Source organism: Dama dama, chromosome 29 (genome assembly GCF_033118175.1).
Source record: "Dama dama isolate Ldn47 chromosome 29, ASM3311817v1, whole genome shotgun sequence".
NCBI lineage: Eukaryota > Metazoa > Chordata > Mammalia > Artiodactyla > Cervidae > Dama > Dama dama.
This window is the reverse complement of record NC_083709.1, coordinates 66,882,242-66,903,215: the sequence shown is the minus strand read 5'-3', so window position 1 is coordinate 66,903,215 and position 20,974 is coordinate 66,882,242. Positions and strand designations below refer to the sequence as shown.

Sequence of the window (20,974 nt, the reverse complement as noted above, 5' to 3'; positions counted from 1 at the left end):
GGAACCACAGTGAGAAGGGGAGGAGGGGCAGAGATGCGGTTAGTCAAGACTCATGTCCCCCAGGTGAGTGATGCACAACTGGAAGGATAATTACAGTTGCGGAGGTTCTTCCCCAAAATCAGGGGGTCCAAGCCCTGCATTGGGCTTCCCATCCCAGGGATCCTGTACTGGGGAGCCCAGCCCCCAGAACATTTAACTTGGAAGGCCAGTGGGACTTTCTTTAGGGAGACCCAGAGGGTTATGGGAAATAAAGACTCCACTCTTAAAGGGCACACACAAAATCTCACACACTCCAAGATGCATGGCAGAAGCAGTCACTGGAAAGGAGCCTGGATCAAACCCACTTGCTGATCTTGGAGAGCCTCTTGTAGAGGCAGGAGGCAACCGAAACTCACCCTGGGGACATAGATGCAGCCATTTCAGGGAGGTCAACCCACCAGGAGGGCCCTGGCATGGGTAAGCACCACTTTAGAGTCTCCCCTGTAGCTTATTAGTGCTGGAAACTACTTGCCCACCAGCCAATCAGCACCAGTCCAGGGATGCCCCAGGCCAGGTGCCCCAGATGGGTAGGGTCTTGACCTCACCCCCTAGCAGAAAGGACTCCTTGAGGCTCCAGCCTTGTGCCAGGAAACACCCTCACCTACCAGATGGCCCAGGGCCCAGCCCTACCCACCTAGTGGGTCTACATCAGCGACAGAACCTTCAGCCCCTCAGCCGGAGATCCCAGGACCCAGCTCCACCCGTGGGTTGACACTAGTCTTGGAAAGAGGCCTCACCCACCTCTGGTAGACACCAGCTCCGTGAACACCAAGACCCCGCAGCCAGCTGTGTCAGGACCTGGTGTGCTAACCAGCAGACTAACACCAGCTCCAGGAGCACCAGGACCTGGCCTCGTCCACCCGTGGATGGGCGCCAGCCCTGGGACCCCCTGGGCCCAAGCCCCACACACGAATGGGCTGACCAACCCTGGGGTCGCACAGATCCACTGCCCGCCATCTCAAGACCAGGCCCATCTGTTAGCAGGCCAGCGCCACCTTAGTATGGATTAAAGACTTAAACGTAAGACCTGAAACCATAAACTCTAGAAAGAAAATAGGCACTACACTCTTTGACACTGGCTTTAGCAATTTTTTTTTTTTTTTTTGGATGTATCTCCTCAGGCAAGGGCAACAAAAGCCAAAATAAACAACTGCGACTACATCAAACTATAGTTTCGCACAGTGAAGGAAACTATCAACAAAATTAAAAGGCCGCCTACCGAAAGGGAGAACATATTTTCAAGTGATACATGCAATAAGCAATTAATGCCCCAAATACATAATGAACTCATACAACTCAACATCAAAAGACAATTTTTAAATGGCAAGAGATCCTAAATGGGCATTTTTCCAAAGAAGACATGCAGATGGCCAACAGGCATGTGAAAAGATGCTGAACATCACCAATCACCAAGGAAATTCAAATCAAAACCACAATGAAATATCACCTCACATCTGTCAAAATGGTTAGCATGTGTTGTTAAAAAGATAACAAATAATAGCTATTGGTGAGGACTTGGAGAAAAAAGAAACTTTGCGCATTGGTGGTGAGAATATAAACTAGCATAGCCACTATAGAAAACGGTAAGGAGGTTTCTCAAAAAATTAAAAATAGAACTAACATACCATCCAGAAATTCCACTTCTGGGTATTTATCTGCAGAAAATGAAAACACTAATTATTAGAAAAGATAATGCTCCCCTATAGCAGAGACCCAGAAATCCAGAATGGTAATCTTTACCCATAGAAAAGTGATCTTAGAAAGCCAAGAGAAAATGCTTCCTACAGCTTCTTGCTGCAACTTCATCTTAAGAGAACATAGGAGAAAATCCTAAAAAGGGATAATCTAGGGTTAAATGATTCTATGAACACAGAACTATTCAACTATGTATGAAACTATAAAATTCTCAATATTGGTCAAAAAACAACAAAATCTGTGAGTGGCTTAATAAGTGTACAAATTCTCAAAATTGTATTTCCTATTACTACAAGTATTTATATTTCTAGTTACATTTTCCCCAGCTATCATCTTAAGCATTAAGTATTTTAGAAACATATTGTACTTACAATATAAACACAAAAAGCGCACATATCTTAAGCATACAATATGAAATTTTACAAACTAAACACATCCATGTAATAAGCCACCAGATAAAAACTGAACATTAATACTGTTTTGATATTAATTTTTATTCAAGAAAAGAAAACTGATGTTCTGTTCTGGATAAGGTCTTCTCCAGCACAATTCAAAAGCATCAATTCTTCAGTGCTCAGCCTTCTCTATGGTCCAACTCTCACATCCATACATGACTACTGGAAAAAAACATAGCTTTGACTATGCAGACCTTTCTTGGCAAAGTGATATCTCTCCTTTTTAATATGCTGTCTAGGTTTGTCATAGCTTTCTTTCCAAGGAACAAATATCCTTTACTTTCAAGGCTACAGTCACCATCCACAGTGATTTTGGAGCCCAAGAAAGCAAAGTATGTCACTGTTTCCATTCCCTCCCCCCCACCCCCCCATCTATTTGCCATGAAGTGATGGGACTGGATGCAATGATCTTAGTTTTTGAATGTTGAGTTTTAAGCATCAAGAGGCCCTTCAGTTCCTCTTCTGCTTTCTGCCATTAGGGTGGTACTACTTGTGTATTATCTCCTACTATCTGCAAATCTGAGGTTATTGATATTTCTCCCAGCAATCTTAATCCAGCTTGAGCTTCATCCAGCCCAGCATTTTTCATGATGTACTCTGCACATGTTAAATAAACAGGGTGACAATACACAGCCCTGATGTACTCCTTTCCCAACTTTGAGCCAGTCTGTTTTTCCATGTCTGGTTCTAACTTGCTTCTTGATCTGCATACAGGTTTCTCAGGAGACAGATAAGGTGGTGTGGTATTACCATCTCTTGAAGAATTTTCCACAGTTTGTTGTGATCCACACAGTCAAGGGCTTTAGCACAGTCAATGAAGCAGAAGTAGGTGTTTTTCTGAAATTCCTTTGTTTCTTCTATGATCCAACAAATGTTGGCAATTTGATCTCTGGTTCCTCTGCCTTTTCTAAACCCAGCTTATACAACTTGTAGTTCTCAGTTCATGTACTGTCAAAGCCTAGCCTGAAGGATTTAAGCATTACCTTGCTAGCATGTGAAATAAGTGCAGTTGTGCAGTGGTTTGAAGATTCTTTGGCATTGCCCTTATTTGGGACTGGAATAAAAACTGACCTTTTCCAATCCTGTGCCCACTGCTGAGTTTTCCAAATTTGCTGGCATATTGACTGCAGCACTTTAATAACATCATCTTTTAGGATCTGAAATCGCTCAGCTGGAATTCCATCCCCTCCACTAGCTTTGTTCGTATTAATGCCTCCTAAGGCCCACTTGATTTCACACTCCAGGATGTCTGGCTCTAGGTGAGTGATCACACTATCATGGTTATCCCGGTCATTAAGACTTTTTCCTGAAGCTCTTCTGTGTATTTTTGCCACCTCTTCTTAATCTCTTCTGCTTCTGTTAGGTCTTTGCCTTCTGTAGGTTGTTGTTGTTTAGTCGCTAAGTTCTGTTCAACTCTTTTGCAACCCCCATGGATTGTAGGTATCGAACCCATGTCTTGTGCATTGGCAGGCAGATTCTTTACCACTGAGCCTCACCAGGGAAGTCTGAAGGTAGCCTCTAGAAATTGGAAAAGGCAAAAATACAGATTCTCCCCTGCAGCCTAAGGAAGACAAACCTACTGATACCTTTTTTTTTTTTAATTGAGATTATTTGACATATAACTTTACATTAGGTTCAGGTATAAAACACAAGGATCTTGTGAAATGATCACCATGATAAATCTAGTTAACATTGATCACTACACATAGTTATAAATTTTTTTCTTGTGATGATATCTATACTGCTTCTTTTATGTTAGCCCCTCAAAAACCCATTTCAGACTTCTAACCTCCAGATTGGAAGACAATATAATTGTATTTTTAAGCTACTAAGTTTTGTGTAATTTGTTACAACAGCAGTAGGAAACTAATACACCATGAATCTGTGTGTTCAGATCCACACAGCTTTTGTACATATCACTTTATTTATCTTCGGCTGTGCTAGGTCTTTGTCGCCATGCAGGCTTTTCTCCAGTGAGTGGGGGCTACTCTCTAGTCACCGTGTTTGGGCTTCTCACTGTGGCGGTTTCTCTTCTGGAGCATGGGATCTAGGTGCACACGAGTTTCAGTATTTGCAACTCCCGGGCTCTAGAGCACAAGCTCAGTAGTTGCGGTGCATGGGCTTAGCTGCTCCTTGGCATGTGAGATCTTCCTGAACCGGGGATCGAACTTGTGTATCCTGCATTGGCAGGCAGATTCTTTACCACTGAGCCACCAGGGAAACCCTAGATTCATTTATCTTATTGCCTTTATAATAGCTTCATGTGGCTGTCTCACAGGCATCTCAAATCTAACACATCACAAATTACGCCTTTACTTTTAAACCCCTAAACCTGACCACTCCCCCAGCTTTTCATCTTGGTAAATGGCACTAATTACCCAATTACTAATACCAAACATCTGGAAGTCAACCTTCCTTTTCTCTGTCATCCTTGCACGTGTACTAAGTCACTTCAGTCGTGTCCAACTCTTTATGACCCTATGGACTGCAGCCTGCCAGGCTCCTCTGTCCATGGAATTCTTCAGGCAAGAATACTGGAGTGGGTTGCCATGCCCTCTTTCAGGGGATCTTCCTGACCCAAGGATCGAACCATATCTCTTATGTCTCCTACATTGGCAAGCAGGTTCTTTACCACTGAGCCACCTGGGAAGTCCCATCCTTTCACATCTAATTCATAATTAAGTTTCATCAATTCTACTTCCAAACTAAATATCATATCCAATCGCTTCAATCGAGTTTCACTGCCACCATTTTTTTTACCATCAATTTTCTTTTCTTTAATATGGAATGTGTGCATATACTACAAAATACAAAAGATATTATAAAAATAAACTCAGTGAAAAGTCTATCTCTTCCCAGCTCTGCCAAATGCAATTAGTGGTATGGGTTTTGTCTGTATATGTGTGTGTGCATCCTTTCAGAGATTTTTTTTCACTACCACCATTCTCAACTTTCAACCAGTCCATTCTCCACAGAATAGCAAAAGTGATATTTTAAAAAAGAAATCTGCTGGTAGTTCCTTGCAGGAAATCCCCTAATATCTGTCCTTTTGTGGCTGATGTGACCTCTTGATGACAACAAGCTAGCTGCAGGGGAACTAACGGTTCACAAATATTCTGTAAATTAGAGTATCATTAACTGAAATAAATTAAGTGCAAAAGTTTATTGGGCTTGAAATTCACTTTAGCAAGAACTGACAATGAATCATTAGGCTGTTTAAACAGTTTCACTTTCGGTAAATTATTTACTAGCTGTAAAAAATATTTTAATATATTGCATCACCAACTCAAAGCTTGTCAGTGGTGACTAAGGAATTTGCAACAATCATTAGAAAGCGTCCGTCAGGAGCTGTGTGAGCCCTTTCCCGCCACTTTCTCTGCCACCTCTGTGTTCCTCTCTGTGAGTCTCTGGGGCAGGACGGCCTGGGGGTTCCGCGCATCCTAAGGATCAGCAGGTCTCCGCCTTGACGTGGTCTTCAGCATCCACAGATCCTTCTAGTAGACGCGGTTCTGGAGGGGCAGGTCTTCACTCGGGAGAGGGCTCTGGGTGGACCGCCACACGACCGTATTGTTTTGGTCCTGCCTCTGAGATGACTGCGTGAGAAGGCCTGAGACATTACCTCTAGGGCGCAGGGCAAAACGACTACCCGTGAGGCGCTCGGTTCCGAACTTTCCCTTGACAGGCTGAGAAGCGGCCCAGGGGCGGGAACACCGGCTGAGAAGAAGAGCTGGTCGCCTGGGGGCTACGCCACGTCCACGGAAGGCGCCGCCCCGGCCCGTCCTCCTCGCTCAGCCAATCGCAGGGTGCCTCCCCGCTGACGTGGGGCGCGACGGCCGATTCGGCGCTCGGGTGGGCGCGCAGGGCGCGCGGGGTGCCCCAGGAGCGGGGCGAGGCGCGTCATCGTTCGCGGTGCAGCGTGGCGGAAGCCGAAGGGGCGGTCTCGCGCCGGCCTGCGTTCCGTCTCGACCCTCAGCTCTCACCCGCGAGGTCTGGCGGCGGCGACGCCGCGGAAACAGCGGACCCGCTACTGGTGAGATCTGCGTGCCCGCCAGGGACTCGCGGGGCGGGAGGACGCGGGCTCGGGGAACGCCACCTGTCGGCCCCCGGGGCCTTTCTCCTTCGGCCTCCACCCGGAGGCCTCAGATCCCCGGCCGGCGGCTCCGCACCTCACCACGCCGCAGGTCCGCACCCGGCCCGGGCCTCGCGGTCTCCGGTGGGCCTGCACGCCGGAGCCCAGTTGTGGGCTCAGCTGTTGGCTGGCGCAGCAGACAGTTTTGAGTGCGGACCCCAGGTGAGTAACCCCGGAGTGGGGCTCGGGGTCTCAGAGGAAGGCCGGCTGCACTCTGTTCCTCCGGCTGTCCTGAAAGACGGCGAGCAGCCGCTCACGGAGATGTGCAGAAGGCAGGGAGCTCCGTGGAGATGAGTGACCCTGGGATGTAAAGTGTCGGACCAACGATGATCTTGAAGGTCTGCTCCTAACCCCGACTGTACTCTGAATCTGAGCTTCCCTGGAAGCTTGATATGCATTTATTCCACTCCCCCGCCCCAGCACACTTGTCAAATTGTCAGAGCACGGAAGTTTGTTTGTTTGTTTGTTTGTTTTTGAATCCTGATGGAGAAGAGGCGTAGGGTACAGCTTGGCATTTAGAGATAACTGTTCTAGTCGACTATGGAAGCTCTGGAAGGAGTCACACCCGAGTATAGCTCAGGATAGTGTTCTGAATTTCAGACCACTTTAGATAGGCCTCCCCTGATTCTTGTGAGCCTCATCCGGTCTGCACTGAGGGAAGAGAGGGATTCATCATGTGTGTCCTTCACTCCCGCGGTGCCTGGAAGGAACGTTCTCACTCATGAGTGCTTATGAAATGAACAGACCCAGGCAAACACTGGATATGGGCACTATCTTGAATGCTGATTAGGTGTTTGTTTTCGCAGTTATTAGTTATGATTTGGAGCAAATCACTGAGGTATGCCCATTTGTAAAACAGGGCTAGTAAGATAGGGCTGTGAGGATGAAGTGAGTTAATGCTTGTAAAGCTCTTTAACATGTGCTTGGCAATTGTTTGCTTTGATGGTTTCCTCTGCTGAGAAGGGCTTCCCCCTGTGGCTCAGCTGGTAAAGAATCTGCCTGCAATGTGGGAGACCTGGGTTCAGTCTCTGGGTTGGGAAGATCCCATGGAGAAGGGAAAGGCTACCCACTCCAGGATTCTGGCCTGGAGAATTCCATGGACTGTGGTCCATGGGGTCACAAAGTTACTCGACTGAGCAACTTTCACTTCACTTCTGGTCAGAAGCTGCTTGAGCCAAGTGTCTTTTTCAATAGTTGAGTGGGACCACAGTATTTATTTTTCTGGAAAGGGTCACTAACCTTTTTGTCAGTATTTGTAATAGTCTTGAGAGAATGTGGGTTTCTCAGATTGCCAGTGAGTTTGAGGCGAAGGCTTATTTTCATACCAGTATCTATGTTTTAGTGGCTCTGGTTACTCTCATGGAATTGAGTGAAATGAATGTAAATATCCAGTCCATCTGCTTTCTGAGCGTTAGGCTTTAGGGACTGTGGACAGTGCATCTTCGTTGTTCATTTAAAAGATTTCTCGTTTTCCATACAATATTTCATACATGCTGAAAAGGACAGAAGACAACATGACACCCTCTACCAGTCCTCAAGATTTAACACATATTAATATGGTACCGTGTTTGTTTCAGATCTCTACTTAAACGATTTAAAAAAAAAATGTTTACATAGACAACAGAAGCCCTCTAAGCCTTCTTTTCCTTTCCCTTCCCTCCTTCTTCAGAGGTAACTACTTTCTTGAGTTGCTGTAAAATTTTACTATAGATGAGTAAACAACATACAGTAATGTTTTATTTTTAAATGTAATATTTTTAGATGGTGCCCTATTGTATCTTTTTAGAATATGCTGTTTTTGTCTAACCTTATGTTTTAGATGTTTGTTAATGTTGACACATTTCAACATAGTCCATTTGTTTTCATTACTCCCTGAGAGTCCACTGTGTAAATAAAAGTTTTATCTTGTTTTACATTGCACTTTATGCAACTTAAAAACTCCTGGTATAATTTAAGTCCATTATGTCACATTTATTCATTTCATACTGGTCATGGAGACTCTGATCACAGTTAGTGTAAAAATGGATCCTTGGGCATGACATTTTATCCAGAACAAATAATAATTATACTGAGCAGTGAAAGAAAATTTGTTACTTTTGTTCCTAGTGCTTCTGTTGGGAAGGTGATCTATTAACGTGGCTTGGTGGCAGGTACTAGGTTCTAAGTTCCTCAAAACTGGAGGTGAGATCTTCCTCAGCTCCACATCTCTGCTTTGCGTTGCTCTGCACAGAGTCACTTCTCAATAAATGTTTGTGGCACTTTTACTTTCAGGGCTCTCATAACCCTACATATATTTGAAAAAGTTGATGGCCAGCAATTTTCAAAATTGCACCGTAAAAAATATAATTGTATTTATTTATTTTGGCTGTGCTGGATCTTCACCGCTGTGTAGTCTTCTCTCTAGGTGTGGAGAATGGGGGCTGCTGTCCACTTGCGGTGAGCGGGCTTCTTGTTGTGGGGCTTCTCTCGTGGAGCACTGGCTCTGTGGGGTGGGGGCTTCAGTGTTGGTGGCATGCAGGCTCCGTAGTTGTGGTTCCCAGGCTCTAGAACACAGGTGCCATAGCTGTGGTGCACAGGCTGAGTTGCTCTGCAGCGTGTGGGATCTTCCCAGACCAGGGATCAAACCCTCATCTCCTGCGCGGGCAGGCAGATCCTTTACCACTGAGCCACCAGGGAAGCCCGGAATTGCACTTTTAGATTTGATATCTCTAATGCCTTTAAGGGCTTCCCTGGTGGCTCAGTGGTTAAAGAATCCGCCTGCTGATACAGAAGACGAGACTTTGATCCCTGGGTCGGGAAGATCCCCTGGAGAAGGAAATGGCAACCCACTCCAGTATTCTTGCCTGGGAAATCCTGTGGACAGAGGAGCCTGGCGGCTACAGTCCATGGGGTCACAGAAGAGTTGGACGTGACTTAGTGACTAAAAAGCTACAACAACAATGTCTTTAAACCTTCCCATTTACCACTTGATTCAGAAACTTAATTAAGAACAATTAAAAAGCAAGGTATGTGACAACAGTTTGTAGACTATATTACTAATTGCATAATACACTCTATATTTATAAAATATATTTGTATTTATGTATGTGAAGAAATATATGTGTATTTTTTGTATATATATAGTTTATCTGTAGAAGGATGGATAAGTAACTAGTAACTCACTAGTAACTCTAAGCATCCAGGCAGAACTACATGTCTGAGAACACAGATGAGAAGACTTTTACAGCCTCTGTGCCTTTTCAGTTTTAAACTATGTGAATGTACTATCTAATCAAAAGTTAGTTAAATTAAAATTATTTTTTAAAAAGAATTCTCCCCTTAAAAAAGGATTTTTACCATTATTAAACTTTTTTTTTTTTTTTTTAAGATTTAGCTTTTTTCTTTAAAAAAACTTTTGGTCTTAGTAACATTATTGTATTTTTCATAGTTTGTATATATGGCTACTTACTTTCACTTTTCGTAGAATAACCTTTGAATTACCTGATAAGCACTAAGTGTTTTAGAATTGCCGGATAGAAAGTTTACTATTCTAAAATAAATACAAATTTGCCAACCATTTGGTCGGTAAAAAAAATCCATTTGCTTTGCCTCACCTAGCAAATTAAATATCATCAGCAATTTATTCAGCTCAAATTTAATGAGTGGAAGAAGATTTACGTATAAGAACACTCAGGCCAGCTGGTTTTGGAAAAATATCTTTGTCTCTTTGGTTAGGTAGTGCTTGTGGGGAAAAAAATGTGAAAGTATTAGTTGCTCAGCTGTGTCTGACTCTTTGTGACCCCATGGACTGTAGCCCACCAGGCTCCTCTGTCCATGGGATTCTTCAGGCAAGAACACGGGAGTGGGTAGCCATTCCATTCTCCAGGGGATCTTCCCTGCTCAGGGATTGAAGTCTGGTCTCCTGCATTTTAGGCAGATTCTTTACTGTCTGAGCCATAGCTAGTGCTTAGACCTTACAAATACAACTCCCTTGACAGAATGTTCATTTCATTATCTTATAAATGCTTTCCATTGGGTGGAATTAGTTCTTACTGGAGATTAGAAATTCTGAGTGGGCCTAATGATGGGCAATTTGTGTGATTACGGGAGTTCCAGCATAAGAGAGATGAGACATCAACAGCAGAAGGTTACTGGCAGTATTTCCACTGAGTTTGGGTCTACCTTGATTGCAAAGGCAGCTCCCCTTTTATTGGCACCCTTACTCAAGCTTCTCTGGATTCCTGATCACAAATTCTAAATGTTGATACACTTCCTGAGACCTAGGCATTGAGATTAGTCCATGAAGTTAAACTTTACATTGATATAAGGAAGTTTTAAAAACTCCATGAAACATAACTCTTATAACCTTGTCCGTGGTTTTTACTTTTTGAACTGAGTACAGGATGGTGGGGGATGAGGGGGCAGAGGAGTTGAGCAGTAGTAGGTGGCTCAGTGGCAAGGAGCCCACCTGCCAAGCAGGAGTCGCGGTTCGATCCCTGGGTTGAGGTGATTGTCTGGAGAAGGAAATGGCAACCCACTCCAGTATTCTTGCAGGGGAAATCCCATGGACAGAGGAGCCTGCAGGGCTACAGTCCATGTGGTCACAAAGAGTCGGACACGACTTAGCAGCTAAACAATAATACATGTGTATGTTAGGGCCACAGTGCTCAGAGGGAGGCAGCAATGAAAAGGGGTGGAGTAGGGAGGAATTGAGGCTTATGTGAAGGCTTTCCAGAAGAGGTGACACTCAGACTGAATTTTAAATGTTGCGGAAGAATCCAGGCAAGAGGGAAAGGAAGTTTTAGGCAGAGGAATGGGCATCTAAAATGGCACAGAAATATGAAGACCCACTGGTTGAACTACAGGCATTTCAGCATGGCTTTGGCTCAGAGTAAGGGTAATTATAATGGTTGGAAGAGTGGACTAGGTCCAGATCTGCAATTTGGAATTTATCCATAGGTGGTATATGTTTAGCAGTGTAGTCAGGTTTACAAACTTGGAGAGATCACCCTGAAAGTTTGTGGGAGGCAGGGCAAGACCAGAGGCAGGGAATCCACTTTGAGGGGCTTCCCAGATGGCCCTCGTGGTAAAGAACTTGCCTGCCAATGCTGGAGACATGAGAGATGTCGGTTTGATTCCCTGGGTCTGGAAGATGCCCTGGAGGAGGACATGGCAACCCACTCCAGTATTCTTGCCTGGAGAATCCCATGGACAGAGGAGCCTGGCGGGCTTCCAGTCCATGGGGTCACAAAAGAGTCGGACACAACTTAGACTAAACAACAATCCACTTTGACAGCTGTTAGAATAGTTCTGACCTGAGGTCAGATATTAGACTAGGAGATGTCCTGGTGGGTGGGGATGGAGAGGAGACAGATTTGAAAGATATTCAGAAGGTAGAATTGACAGGGCTGAGGAAGGACAGGGTGAGGCGCAGAGAAGGCAAGGATGTCAAGGCATTTGGATGAATGGGGGTTCATAACGGAGTTAGAGAATAAGGAAGGAGGAATAGGTTTGGAGAAGAAAATGAGTTCTGTTTGGGACAGTGACTTTGAGGTGCCTATGGCGCAGGAGATAGCTGGGAGGCGTTTGGAGTTGTCAAGTCTATGGGCACTGGCTCGGGATGTGATTGAGGCCGTAGAGGTCGGGGTTCTTGTTTCAGCTTACGCATCTTTTCCTCAGCACGAATCACAGTGCTTTGTGCGTAGTGTGAGTGAGTCACTCATTTGTCCCAGGATGTGATCTTGAATCTTGGGGAAGTCATTTCCTCCCCTGGCTTGTCTTTCTCTTTCTCTAGGTGGGGAAGTTGAACTAGATCAGTGGCTCTCAACCAAAGTTTTGCTTTAGTCTGGTATGTTGGGATTAATTGTGAGGAATGGCAAGTCATTTTTAATTAATAATAAAGAGCTGATGTTTGCTTGCCTTTTAAATGAGAGTTGATTTGTTACTCTTTATTTTTTTTTTTTTTTAATTTATTTATTATTTGTCTGCACTGGGTCTTAGCTGTGGCACGTGGGATCTAGTTCCCTGACCAGGGACTGAACCCTGGCCCCCTTCATTGGGAGCTTGGAGTCTTAGCCACTGGACCACCAGGGAAGTCCCGATTTGTTACTCTTTAAATAACAAACAATATTTTACTAAAACATAAGATTTACCAAAATTTCCAGACAAACCATACAAAATGGTCACAAGCTTTTTCTTAAAGGGAGAATGCTACACTTGACAGCTAACACAGTGTTATTGGTGAGTTTGCTTAATGTTCCCATTTTGGTTCAATCAAGCTTGTCCAGCTATAGCATCAAAATAAAGTTAGACTTGATTAGAGACCATATTCTAAAGAACTTATTAGTTGCTTTTAACCAATGCAATTAGATCACCATAAAAGGGGGGAAAGGAGCCCATAAAACTAAAATAAAACTATCTTTCCCTCACCGAAAAAAGAGAGAGAGAGAGAAACAGTCACAGCCCTGCAACTAATCCTGACAACCACCTTCATTCACAGTGGTGGTGGTTCACTCCCCAAGTTGTGTTTGACTCTTCCGACCCCAAGGACTGTAGTCCCCCAGGCTCCTCTGTCCATGGGACTTCCAGGCAGGAATGCTGGAGTGGGTTGCCATTTCCTTCTCCGGCTGCTTTATACTTAAACCATGATGAGGAAAATGAATAAAAGCAGAAAGAGGCTATTGCTTTTACACCTTTCGCCGCAATCCAAACGATACTTCTAGCCTCTGCTCATGCTGATTTACAACAGTGAATGAGGACAAGACTAGATCTGCTCATGTGCGTTTAATCAGCAAAGGACGGACGGCGTCTGGGCTTTTATTCTGTAATGTTTCTAAGACTGCGTCCATTAAATGCAAACACAGAAGGGAGAAGTCTTGGCAGAACAGGGGGAGCGATGCATACTTTATGATTGATGGATTTAAGTATTATCTGTGGCATATAGCCTCGCCCATGCTTCAGCTGTTTCTGTGGCTTGGGCTTCGTTGGTCTTCCACTGCTCGGCTACATCATTTGTTGATGGATCATCTGGACTGGGAGCACTTAACAGAGTCTGGATGGATAGCAGAACTATCCACATCTGCAGTGCTGGGGACTACTTGTCTTTCAAAATATCTAAACATTCTTCCCAACTTGTCTACATTAGGATGATAAATTCTGGTCATGAAACATACTTTGGGGGCTGCCATTGGGTATTCTTCTGAAGGGATGGTTCAGGTTTAAAAGTCCCTCCCTTTATCCCTATACTGAATGGTGGTTAAAGATTTAAGACTGCAAAATCTTATGTTTATATCTGGGATCTGTCATTCTGATTATAAACACATTTTTTGTCTCTGTAATGCCTTATTATTGAAGTATAGTTGAACAATAGTTAATTACTGTTGTGCAGCAAAGTGACTCAGTAATACGTACATACGTTCTTTTTGTATTCTCTTCCATTATGGTTTGTCACAGGATATTAATTTTTTATTTTTGCAACTTTAGGAACTCTACTTTCAGAACCTCTCAAAAAGAAAACAAGTCATGGAGAAGAAAGAGAATAACCGAAAGCTTCGGGTTTGTGTTGCTACTTGCAACCGTGCTGATTATTCTAAACTTGCCCCCATCATGTTTGGCATTAAAATGGAACCTGAGTTCTTTGAACTTGACGTGGTGGTACTTGGCTCTCACCTGATAGATGACTATGGGTAAGATGAAAGCATTTTCTTATGATATTCTTCATTGCAATATGGTGTACCACAGAGAACTTGGGTCCTGGGGCCATGTGAGCCCAGCTTCAAATGCCAGTTCTACCACTTAGTTTTTAGGTGGCCTAGGAGACGTTGCCTAGCACTTGTGAGCTTCAGGTTCCTCAGTTATAAAACGGAGTGGAAACTTGTATTGCAGGTTACTGTGAAGAATGGAGATAGCGACATAAAGTTTCTGTACAGGGATGCTGCCTACTAGATGCTTGGTAAATTATAGCCATTATCATTATTACTACTATTATTTGCTACTACATTCAGAAATGCCATTTATAAATGTATATTGTGTGACTATAATGTGATTCTATACAATTTGTTTTGTGAGTTCTAATGCTAATCGTACATGAAAAAACTGTGTATAAAGTAGTAGGTACTGAACAAGATTTTAAAAATCAAATCTATAAGATAAAGTAGAATTACCATTACCATTGATCCTTATTTTGATGACATTAGGTTTGTTATTGATCACAGTCTGAATATGAAAGATGAAACTTGGGAAATCTTTGAGGGAGCAGAAAGAATGTATGTACCAAAGATGAACATTCATTGTTATATGTGTTAATAATAAAGTGGCTTTAGTGCACCCTTGTGGCATGAGAACAGTAATGCAGCCTCTGAAGAAGGTAAAAAAAAATACAATATGAAAGAAGCTTGTGTTAAGGTAAAATTGTCTTTTTCAGACTGTCCTTTAACAATAAGATAATAACAGCAAAAACAAAAACTGCTTCCAAAAACAAATTTGGCAATTTGCGATAAGAAAACACTGTTAATTAAAGACTAGAGTAGAAACTTATGGATAGCTTAAAAGTTCATAGGTTTTTAAAATGTGCAATGAGTTTTGGCTATCTAAGAAAACCCGCTTGAGTGTTCTTACATTATTGAACAGAAACTGGACAGAGTAAAAGAGGAGTTTCCATTACAACCTGAGGTTGAAATCTAAGCGTGTTCTTTTACTTCTTTGAGAGAAGTTTGGCAGAAGACTGGTAGGGGAGAGGCTTTCACAGAGATGGTGGCAGGTTTCTCACCTGCCTGCCATAGTAATTAAGGGGGAAGGTAGTGTTTGCCAGGTGAGGTTAAAATGGAAACTAGACTGGTACTTACTGGAAATATTTGTCTGTAGTGCATTCTTACACAGGAAATTGGTTGCTTATGGGGAGAAGCATTGGATGACTGGAAAACAAAAGTGAGAAGCAGCCTTTTCACTGTACAGCCTTTTGTATCCTGAGTTTTAAACCATGTGATTGTATTATTTAAGACGTTAGGGCTTCCCTGGTGGCTCAGTGGTAAAGAACTCACCTGCCAGTGCAGGAGACGTGGGTTTGATCCCTGGTCAGGGGAGATCCCACGTGCCATGGGGCAGCTAAGCTTTTGGGCCACAACGATTGAGCCTGTGCTTAGAGCCAGGGAACTGCAGCTGCTGAAGCCCAAGGGCCCCAGAGCCCGTGCTCCACGGCCGGAGAGGCCGCCAGTGAGTGAAGCCCGGGCACTGCGGCCGGAGGAGAGCCCACGCAGCAACGCAGACCCAGCCCAGCCAGAAACAATACATGAATAAAAACCACAGGAAAAAAAGAAGACGTTCAGTCAACAGAAGCAGTTAGCTACCTTTCTACCTCAACTAGTTGGATATTTTTTTAAAACATCATTTTTATACTCTTAAGAATTGGGCAAAAAAATTCAAATGAATAACAGACTCCTTAAGAATTCATTGGTTCATTTATCCAGCACATTTTTTTTCAGATTGGTATTACAAGTTTTTTTGTTTTTTGAAGTATAGTTGATTACAATGTTGTGCTAACGTCTGCTATATAGCAAAGTGACTCAGTTACATGCACATATACATTCTTTTTTGTATTCGTTTCCATTATGGTTTATCCCAGGAAATTGGATATCGTTCCCTGTGCTATATATACAGTAGGATCTTGTTGTTTATCCATTCTAAACGTAATAGTTTGCATTTACTAACCTCACCCTCCCAGTCCATCCCTCTCCCTTCCCTCATCGCTCTGGCAACCACAAGTCTATTCTGGATGTCTGTGAGTCTGGTTTTTGTAGATAGGTTCATTTGTGCCAAATTTCATTTCATTTATTAATTTGGCCACACAGCGTGGGCTTATGGGATCTTAGTTCCCCGACGAGGGATTAAACCCTGACCCTCAGCAGAGAAAGCACCAAACCACTGGGCTGCCCAGAAGTTCCCTGAATTACCTATTTCTTCTTGATTCAGTTTTGGTGGGCTGCATGTTTTGTATGTTTCTAGAAAGTTGCCCATTTCTTTTGAGTTGTCAAATTTGTTGGCATATAATTGTCCATAGTATTCTCTTAGGGGTTTTTGTATTTTGTGGTAGCAGTTGAAATTTCTCCTTTTATATTTCTAATTTTTTAAAAATTTGAGTTCCTGTCTTTCTTTTTGGTGAGCCTGGCTAAAGGTTTGTCAGTTTTGTTTGCCCTTTCAAAGAATCAGCTCTTGGTTTTACTGATTTTTTTCAATTGTTTTTTTAAATCTCTATTTTATTTCCTCTCTGATATAAATTTATATTTTATTTCCTTCATTCTGCTGATTTTAGGTTTTGTTTGTTCTTTTTCTAATTATTTTAGGTGGTAGGTTAGGTTGTTTATTTGAGATTTTTCTTATTTTTTTGAGGAATATCTGTATTGCTATGAACTTCCCTCTAAGAACTACTTTTGCTGCATCCCATAGGTTTTTGTATAGTTGTGTTTTCCTTGTCATTTGTCTCAAGGTATTTTTAAATTCTGTTTTGATTTTCTCACTTACCACCCCCCAACTCCCTTATTTTAGTAGCATGTCATTTAATATCCATGAAATCTTTTCCCTCTTTTTTTCCTTGTAATTGATTTCTAGTTTTGTGCTCTATTTCAAAGGGATTCTGGTTATGGTTACTGATTCAGATGGTTAGACATGAACATTCTGTAGGTAGTACAGTCTCAGAATTAAAGCTGTGTCGCAATCGTAGAAGACATACCTGCCAGAGGTTTCCAAATTTGGTTAAAAAAAAAAAAAAAAAAACCCAGAAAAACCCAACATTGATGTACATATACAGAAAGGTCAACAACCCTTAATAGATAAATACAAAGAAAACTACATGTACACATAGCATAGTCAATTTGTTGAAGACAAGAAAATCTTGAAAGCAACAAGACCAAAAATTGCATTTCTTACAGGGGAACTAATGATAAGAATAATTAACTCACTGACAGTGGAGGCCAGAAGACAATGGAACATCTTTAATGTGCTCAGAAAAGGGGAAAAAACCTCTGCTAACCCAGAATTTTTTTATCCAGTGAAAGTACCTTTTAAAAATAAAGTTGAAGTAAAGATATTTTCAAAGAAAAGCTAAGCAAATTATCACCAGCAGGTATGTGCTGCTAAAAATGCTAAGGCAGATTCTTGAAACTGAAGAGAAATGATACCTGTTGGGAACTTACATCTACAGGAAGGAGTAACTACAAATGGTAAAATACATGTGAATATGTAAAAGAAAGAATGCCTTTAAAAAATAGATTTTAGTTTTTAGAATAGTGTTAAGTCCTGCAGCAAAACTGAGCAGAAGGTACAGAAGTTACCCATATACCTCTCTTCCTCTATACATGCACAACATCCCCCACTATCAGCATCCCCTACCATACCTCATTGGTACATATTGTTCAAACGATGCACCTCCACTGACACCTCATTATCACTCAAAGTCATAGTTTAATTGGTTTCAACTTGGTGGTGTAAGTTCTATGGGTTTGGACAAATGTATATTGACGTCTATCTACCGTTATAGTATCACAGAGTCATTTCACTGTTTAGTTCAGTCAGTCAGTCGTGTCCAACTCTTTGTGACCCCATGGACTGCAGCACGCCAGGCCTCCTTGTCCATCACCAGCTCCCAGAGTTTACTCAAACTCACGTCCATTGAGTTGGTGATGCCATCCAACCATCTCATCCTCTGTCGTCCCCTTCTCCTCCCGCCTTCAATCTTTCCCAGCGTCAGGGTCGTTTCATATGAGTCAGCTCTTCGCATCAGATGGCCAGAGTATTGGAGTTTCAGCTTCAGCATCCATCCTTCCAGTGAATATTCAGGACTGATTTCCTTTAGGATGGACTGGTTGGATCTCCGTGTAGTCCAAGGGACTCTCAAGAGTCTTCTCCAGCACCACAGTTCAAAAGCATCAATTCTTCGGCGCTCATTTCACTGTTCACTGTCTCCCAAATCTTCTCCTCTACCCATTCATCCCTTCCTCTCCCCCCAACCCATTTCCTGGTGGTCACTGATCTTTTTACCATTTCCATAGATTTTTCTGCCTTTTCCAGAATGTCATATTGTTGGAATATCCTATATTATGTAGCCTCTTCTTTCATTTAGCAATATACTTTTGAATTTCCTTTATGTATTTTCTTAGCTTGATAGTCATTTCTTTTCAGTGTTGAATAATATTGCATTGTGTGGATGTATGATAGTTTATTTCTGCATTCTCTTACTGAAGGATATTTTGATTGCTTCCAAGTATTGGCGATTATGAATAAAGCAGATTTTTGTAGATTTTTGTGTAATGTAAGTTTTCAGCTCTTTTATGTAGATCAAGGAGCATGATTGCTCCTTGTAAAAAAGTATGTTTAGTTTTGCAAGAAACTGACAAACTATCTTCCACAATGGCTGTATCATTCTGTATTCCCCCAACAGTAAGTGAGAACTCCTGTTGCTCCATATCATTGCCAGAATTTAGTGTTGTCAGTGCTCTGGATTTTGTCCATTCTAATAGTATCTCTTTTTAATTTGCATTTCCTTGATGACACGTGATGTGGAGCATCTTTTCGTATGCTTATTTGCCATCTTTATATCATCTTTGGTTTAACCCATTTTTAAATTGGGTTGTTTATTGTTGAGTTTTAAGCTCAGGGGCCAAACAAGAAATCCTAAGGGAAATTAGAAAGTATTTTGACCTAAATAAATATTACAGTGTCTCAAAATTTGTGGTTATAGGTTAATCAGGGCTTGTGGGGAAATTTATCATTTTAAATATTAATACTTATGTGAAAAAAGAGGTTAGAGTCAAGGATCCATTTCCACTTTAATAAACAAGAAAGAAAATGAAGCCCAAAGTAAGTAGAAGGGAGGATCAAGGACCAATAGAGTCAAAATCAATGAAATGTAAAAATAGATTAAACAAAAAAGAAAGTTAATTGAGCTAAAAGTTATTTGTTTAAAATAATAAAATCAACAAGCTTCTGCAGAACAAGGAAGGGGTAACAGAAATTACCAACATAGGATAACAAAGAGGATATCACTACTGATCTCAGCCATTAAAAGAATAAAAGGAGGCTATTAGGCCAGTAAATTGACAATCAATTTAGATGAAATGGACACACTTTTGAAAAATATAGCTTACAGTATTTTTTTCTACAGAAAAGATAGAAAATCTCAATAGCTCTATATTAAAGAAATTTGGTTCATTACCAAACCCTAGAGATACCTTCACTTTTGAATCCTATCAAACATTTAAGATCCCATTAAATTCCTATGGGAATTCTCAGAGGATTTTCTTTATTTACAATGTCATAGCTTTTGTAGGAAAATCCAAAGAAATCTATAAAATGACTGCTAAGACATTTATATGATGTATGTAAAAAATCCTTCATAATCTGAGAAAATATAGTGTTAAATGGGTTAAATAGATTACAAAATTGTACTGTGATGTATTCTCAATCATGTTAAAATATTACGGGAAAAAATGATGTATAAAGTGGTTAGAAAGAGGGACTTCCCTGGTGGTGCGGTGGTTAAGACTCCATGCTCCCATGTAGGGGGTGCAGGTTGGATTCCTGGTCAGGGAACCAAGATCCCACACGCCGCATGGTATGGCAAAAAAAAAAAAAGAAATCATGGTAATAGTGATGGTGCTTAGTGGTAGGTTTATGCATGATGATTTTCTGTATTTTTCTAATTTTTAAGTAATGTTTTATATATTTCCAGAAAAAAAGTCAGATCTTTTAAAATTTAGTCATAACAAACAGGAAACTTTAAAGCATTGAGGATTGCTATTGCTGTTGAAGCATGACACAGACCTGAAACTGCATTTTACAGACAATTTAAGCCCACATTTTCACCCCAGTCAGAATTATGCTGCATGACTGGTACCATACGAAGAGAATTCAGGAGATAATTCCCATCATTCAGAAATTTATAATATAGTACCATATCAGGTATCCCGGTTCCATACTACTTTTTTAGGAGCCTTTATAAGTAACATTTTTTCTGTTAAGTGCCATGATTTCTTTTAAAAATATTATATATATTTTTCAGTTCAGTTCAGTTGCTCAGTCATGTCCGACTGCAACACCATGGACTGCAGCACGCCAGGCCTCCCTGTCCATCGCCAACTCCTGGAGTTTACTCAAATGAGTAAACTCATGTCTCATGGGTAAACTCATAAGTCTACTTATGAGTTTACTCATGTACGTTGAGTCAGTGATGCCATCCAACCATCTCATCCTCTGTCGTCCCCTTCTCCTCCTGCCCCCAATCTTTCCCAGCATCAGGGTCTTTTCTAATGAGTCTGTTCTTTGCATCAGATGGCCAGAGTATTGGAGCTTCAGCTCCAATGAATGTTCAGGACTCATCTCCTTCAGGATGGACTGGTTGTATCTCCTTGCTGTCCAAGGGACTCTCAAGCGTCTTCTCCAACACCACAGGTCAAAAGCATCGATTCTTGGGTGCTCAGCTTTCTTTACAGTCCAACTCTTACATCCACACATGACTACTGGAAAAACCATAGCTTTGACTAGACAGACCTTTGTTGGCATATAATATTTTTAAAAGGAAAGAAAAAGTTGTGATCACTGTAAAATTTAGTATCTTTTTTCCTAACAAAAAATTCTCCCTCCAAAGTTCTCCCTCCAGGTGCTCACTGAAGCAGGGCACAGGTGAGAC

At 41.8% G+C, this 20,974-nt stretch overlaps 1 protein-coding gene across 10 annotated transcripts in view; it reads left to right on the top strand.

Moving 5' to 3' along the window:
- GNE (glucosamine (UDP-N-acetyl)-2-epimerase/N-acetylmannosamine kinase) overlaps window positions 1-20,974 on the top strand; it is a 62,616-nt gene that overhangs the window by 10,033 nt on the left and 31,609 nt on the right. For 5 of the 10 annotated variants that reach the window (XR_009691139.1, XM_061132813.1, XM_061132812.1 and 2 more), the window contains exons 2-3: window positions 13,780-13,982; window positions 20,617-20,736. Coding sequence is in view for 8 of the 10 variants with exons in the window: in XM_061132813.1 (XP_060988796.1) it covers window positions 13,780-13,982; window positions 20,617-20,736 (323 nt within the window). In the remaining 2 variants the exon portion in view is untranslated. Of the gene's footprint in view, window positions 1-5,836; window positions 6,220-6,336; window positions 6,481-9,133; window positions 9,324-13,779; window positions 13,983-14,181; window positions 14,249-20,616; window positions 20,737-20,974 lie in introns of those variants that run through there. The other 5 variants (XM_061132807.1, XM_061132810.1, XM_061132808.1 and 2 more) reach the window with 5 other exon arrangements.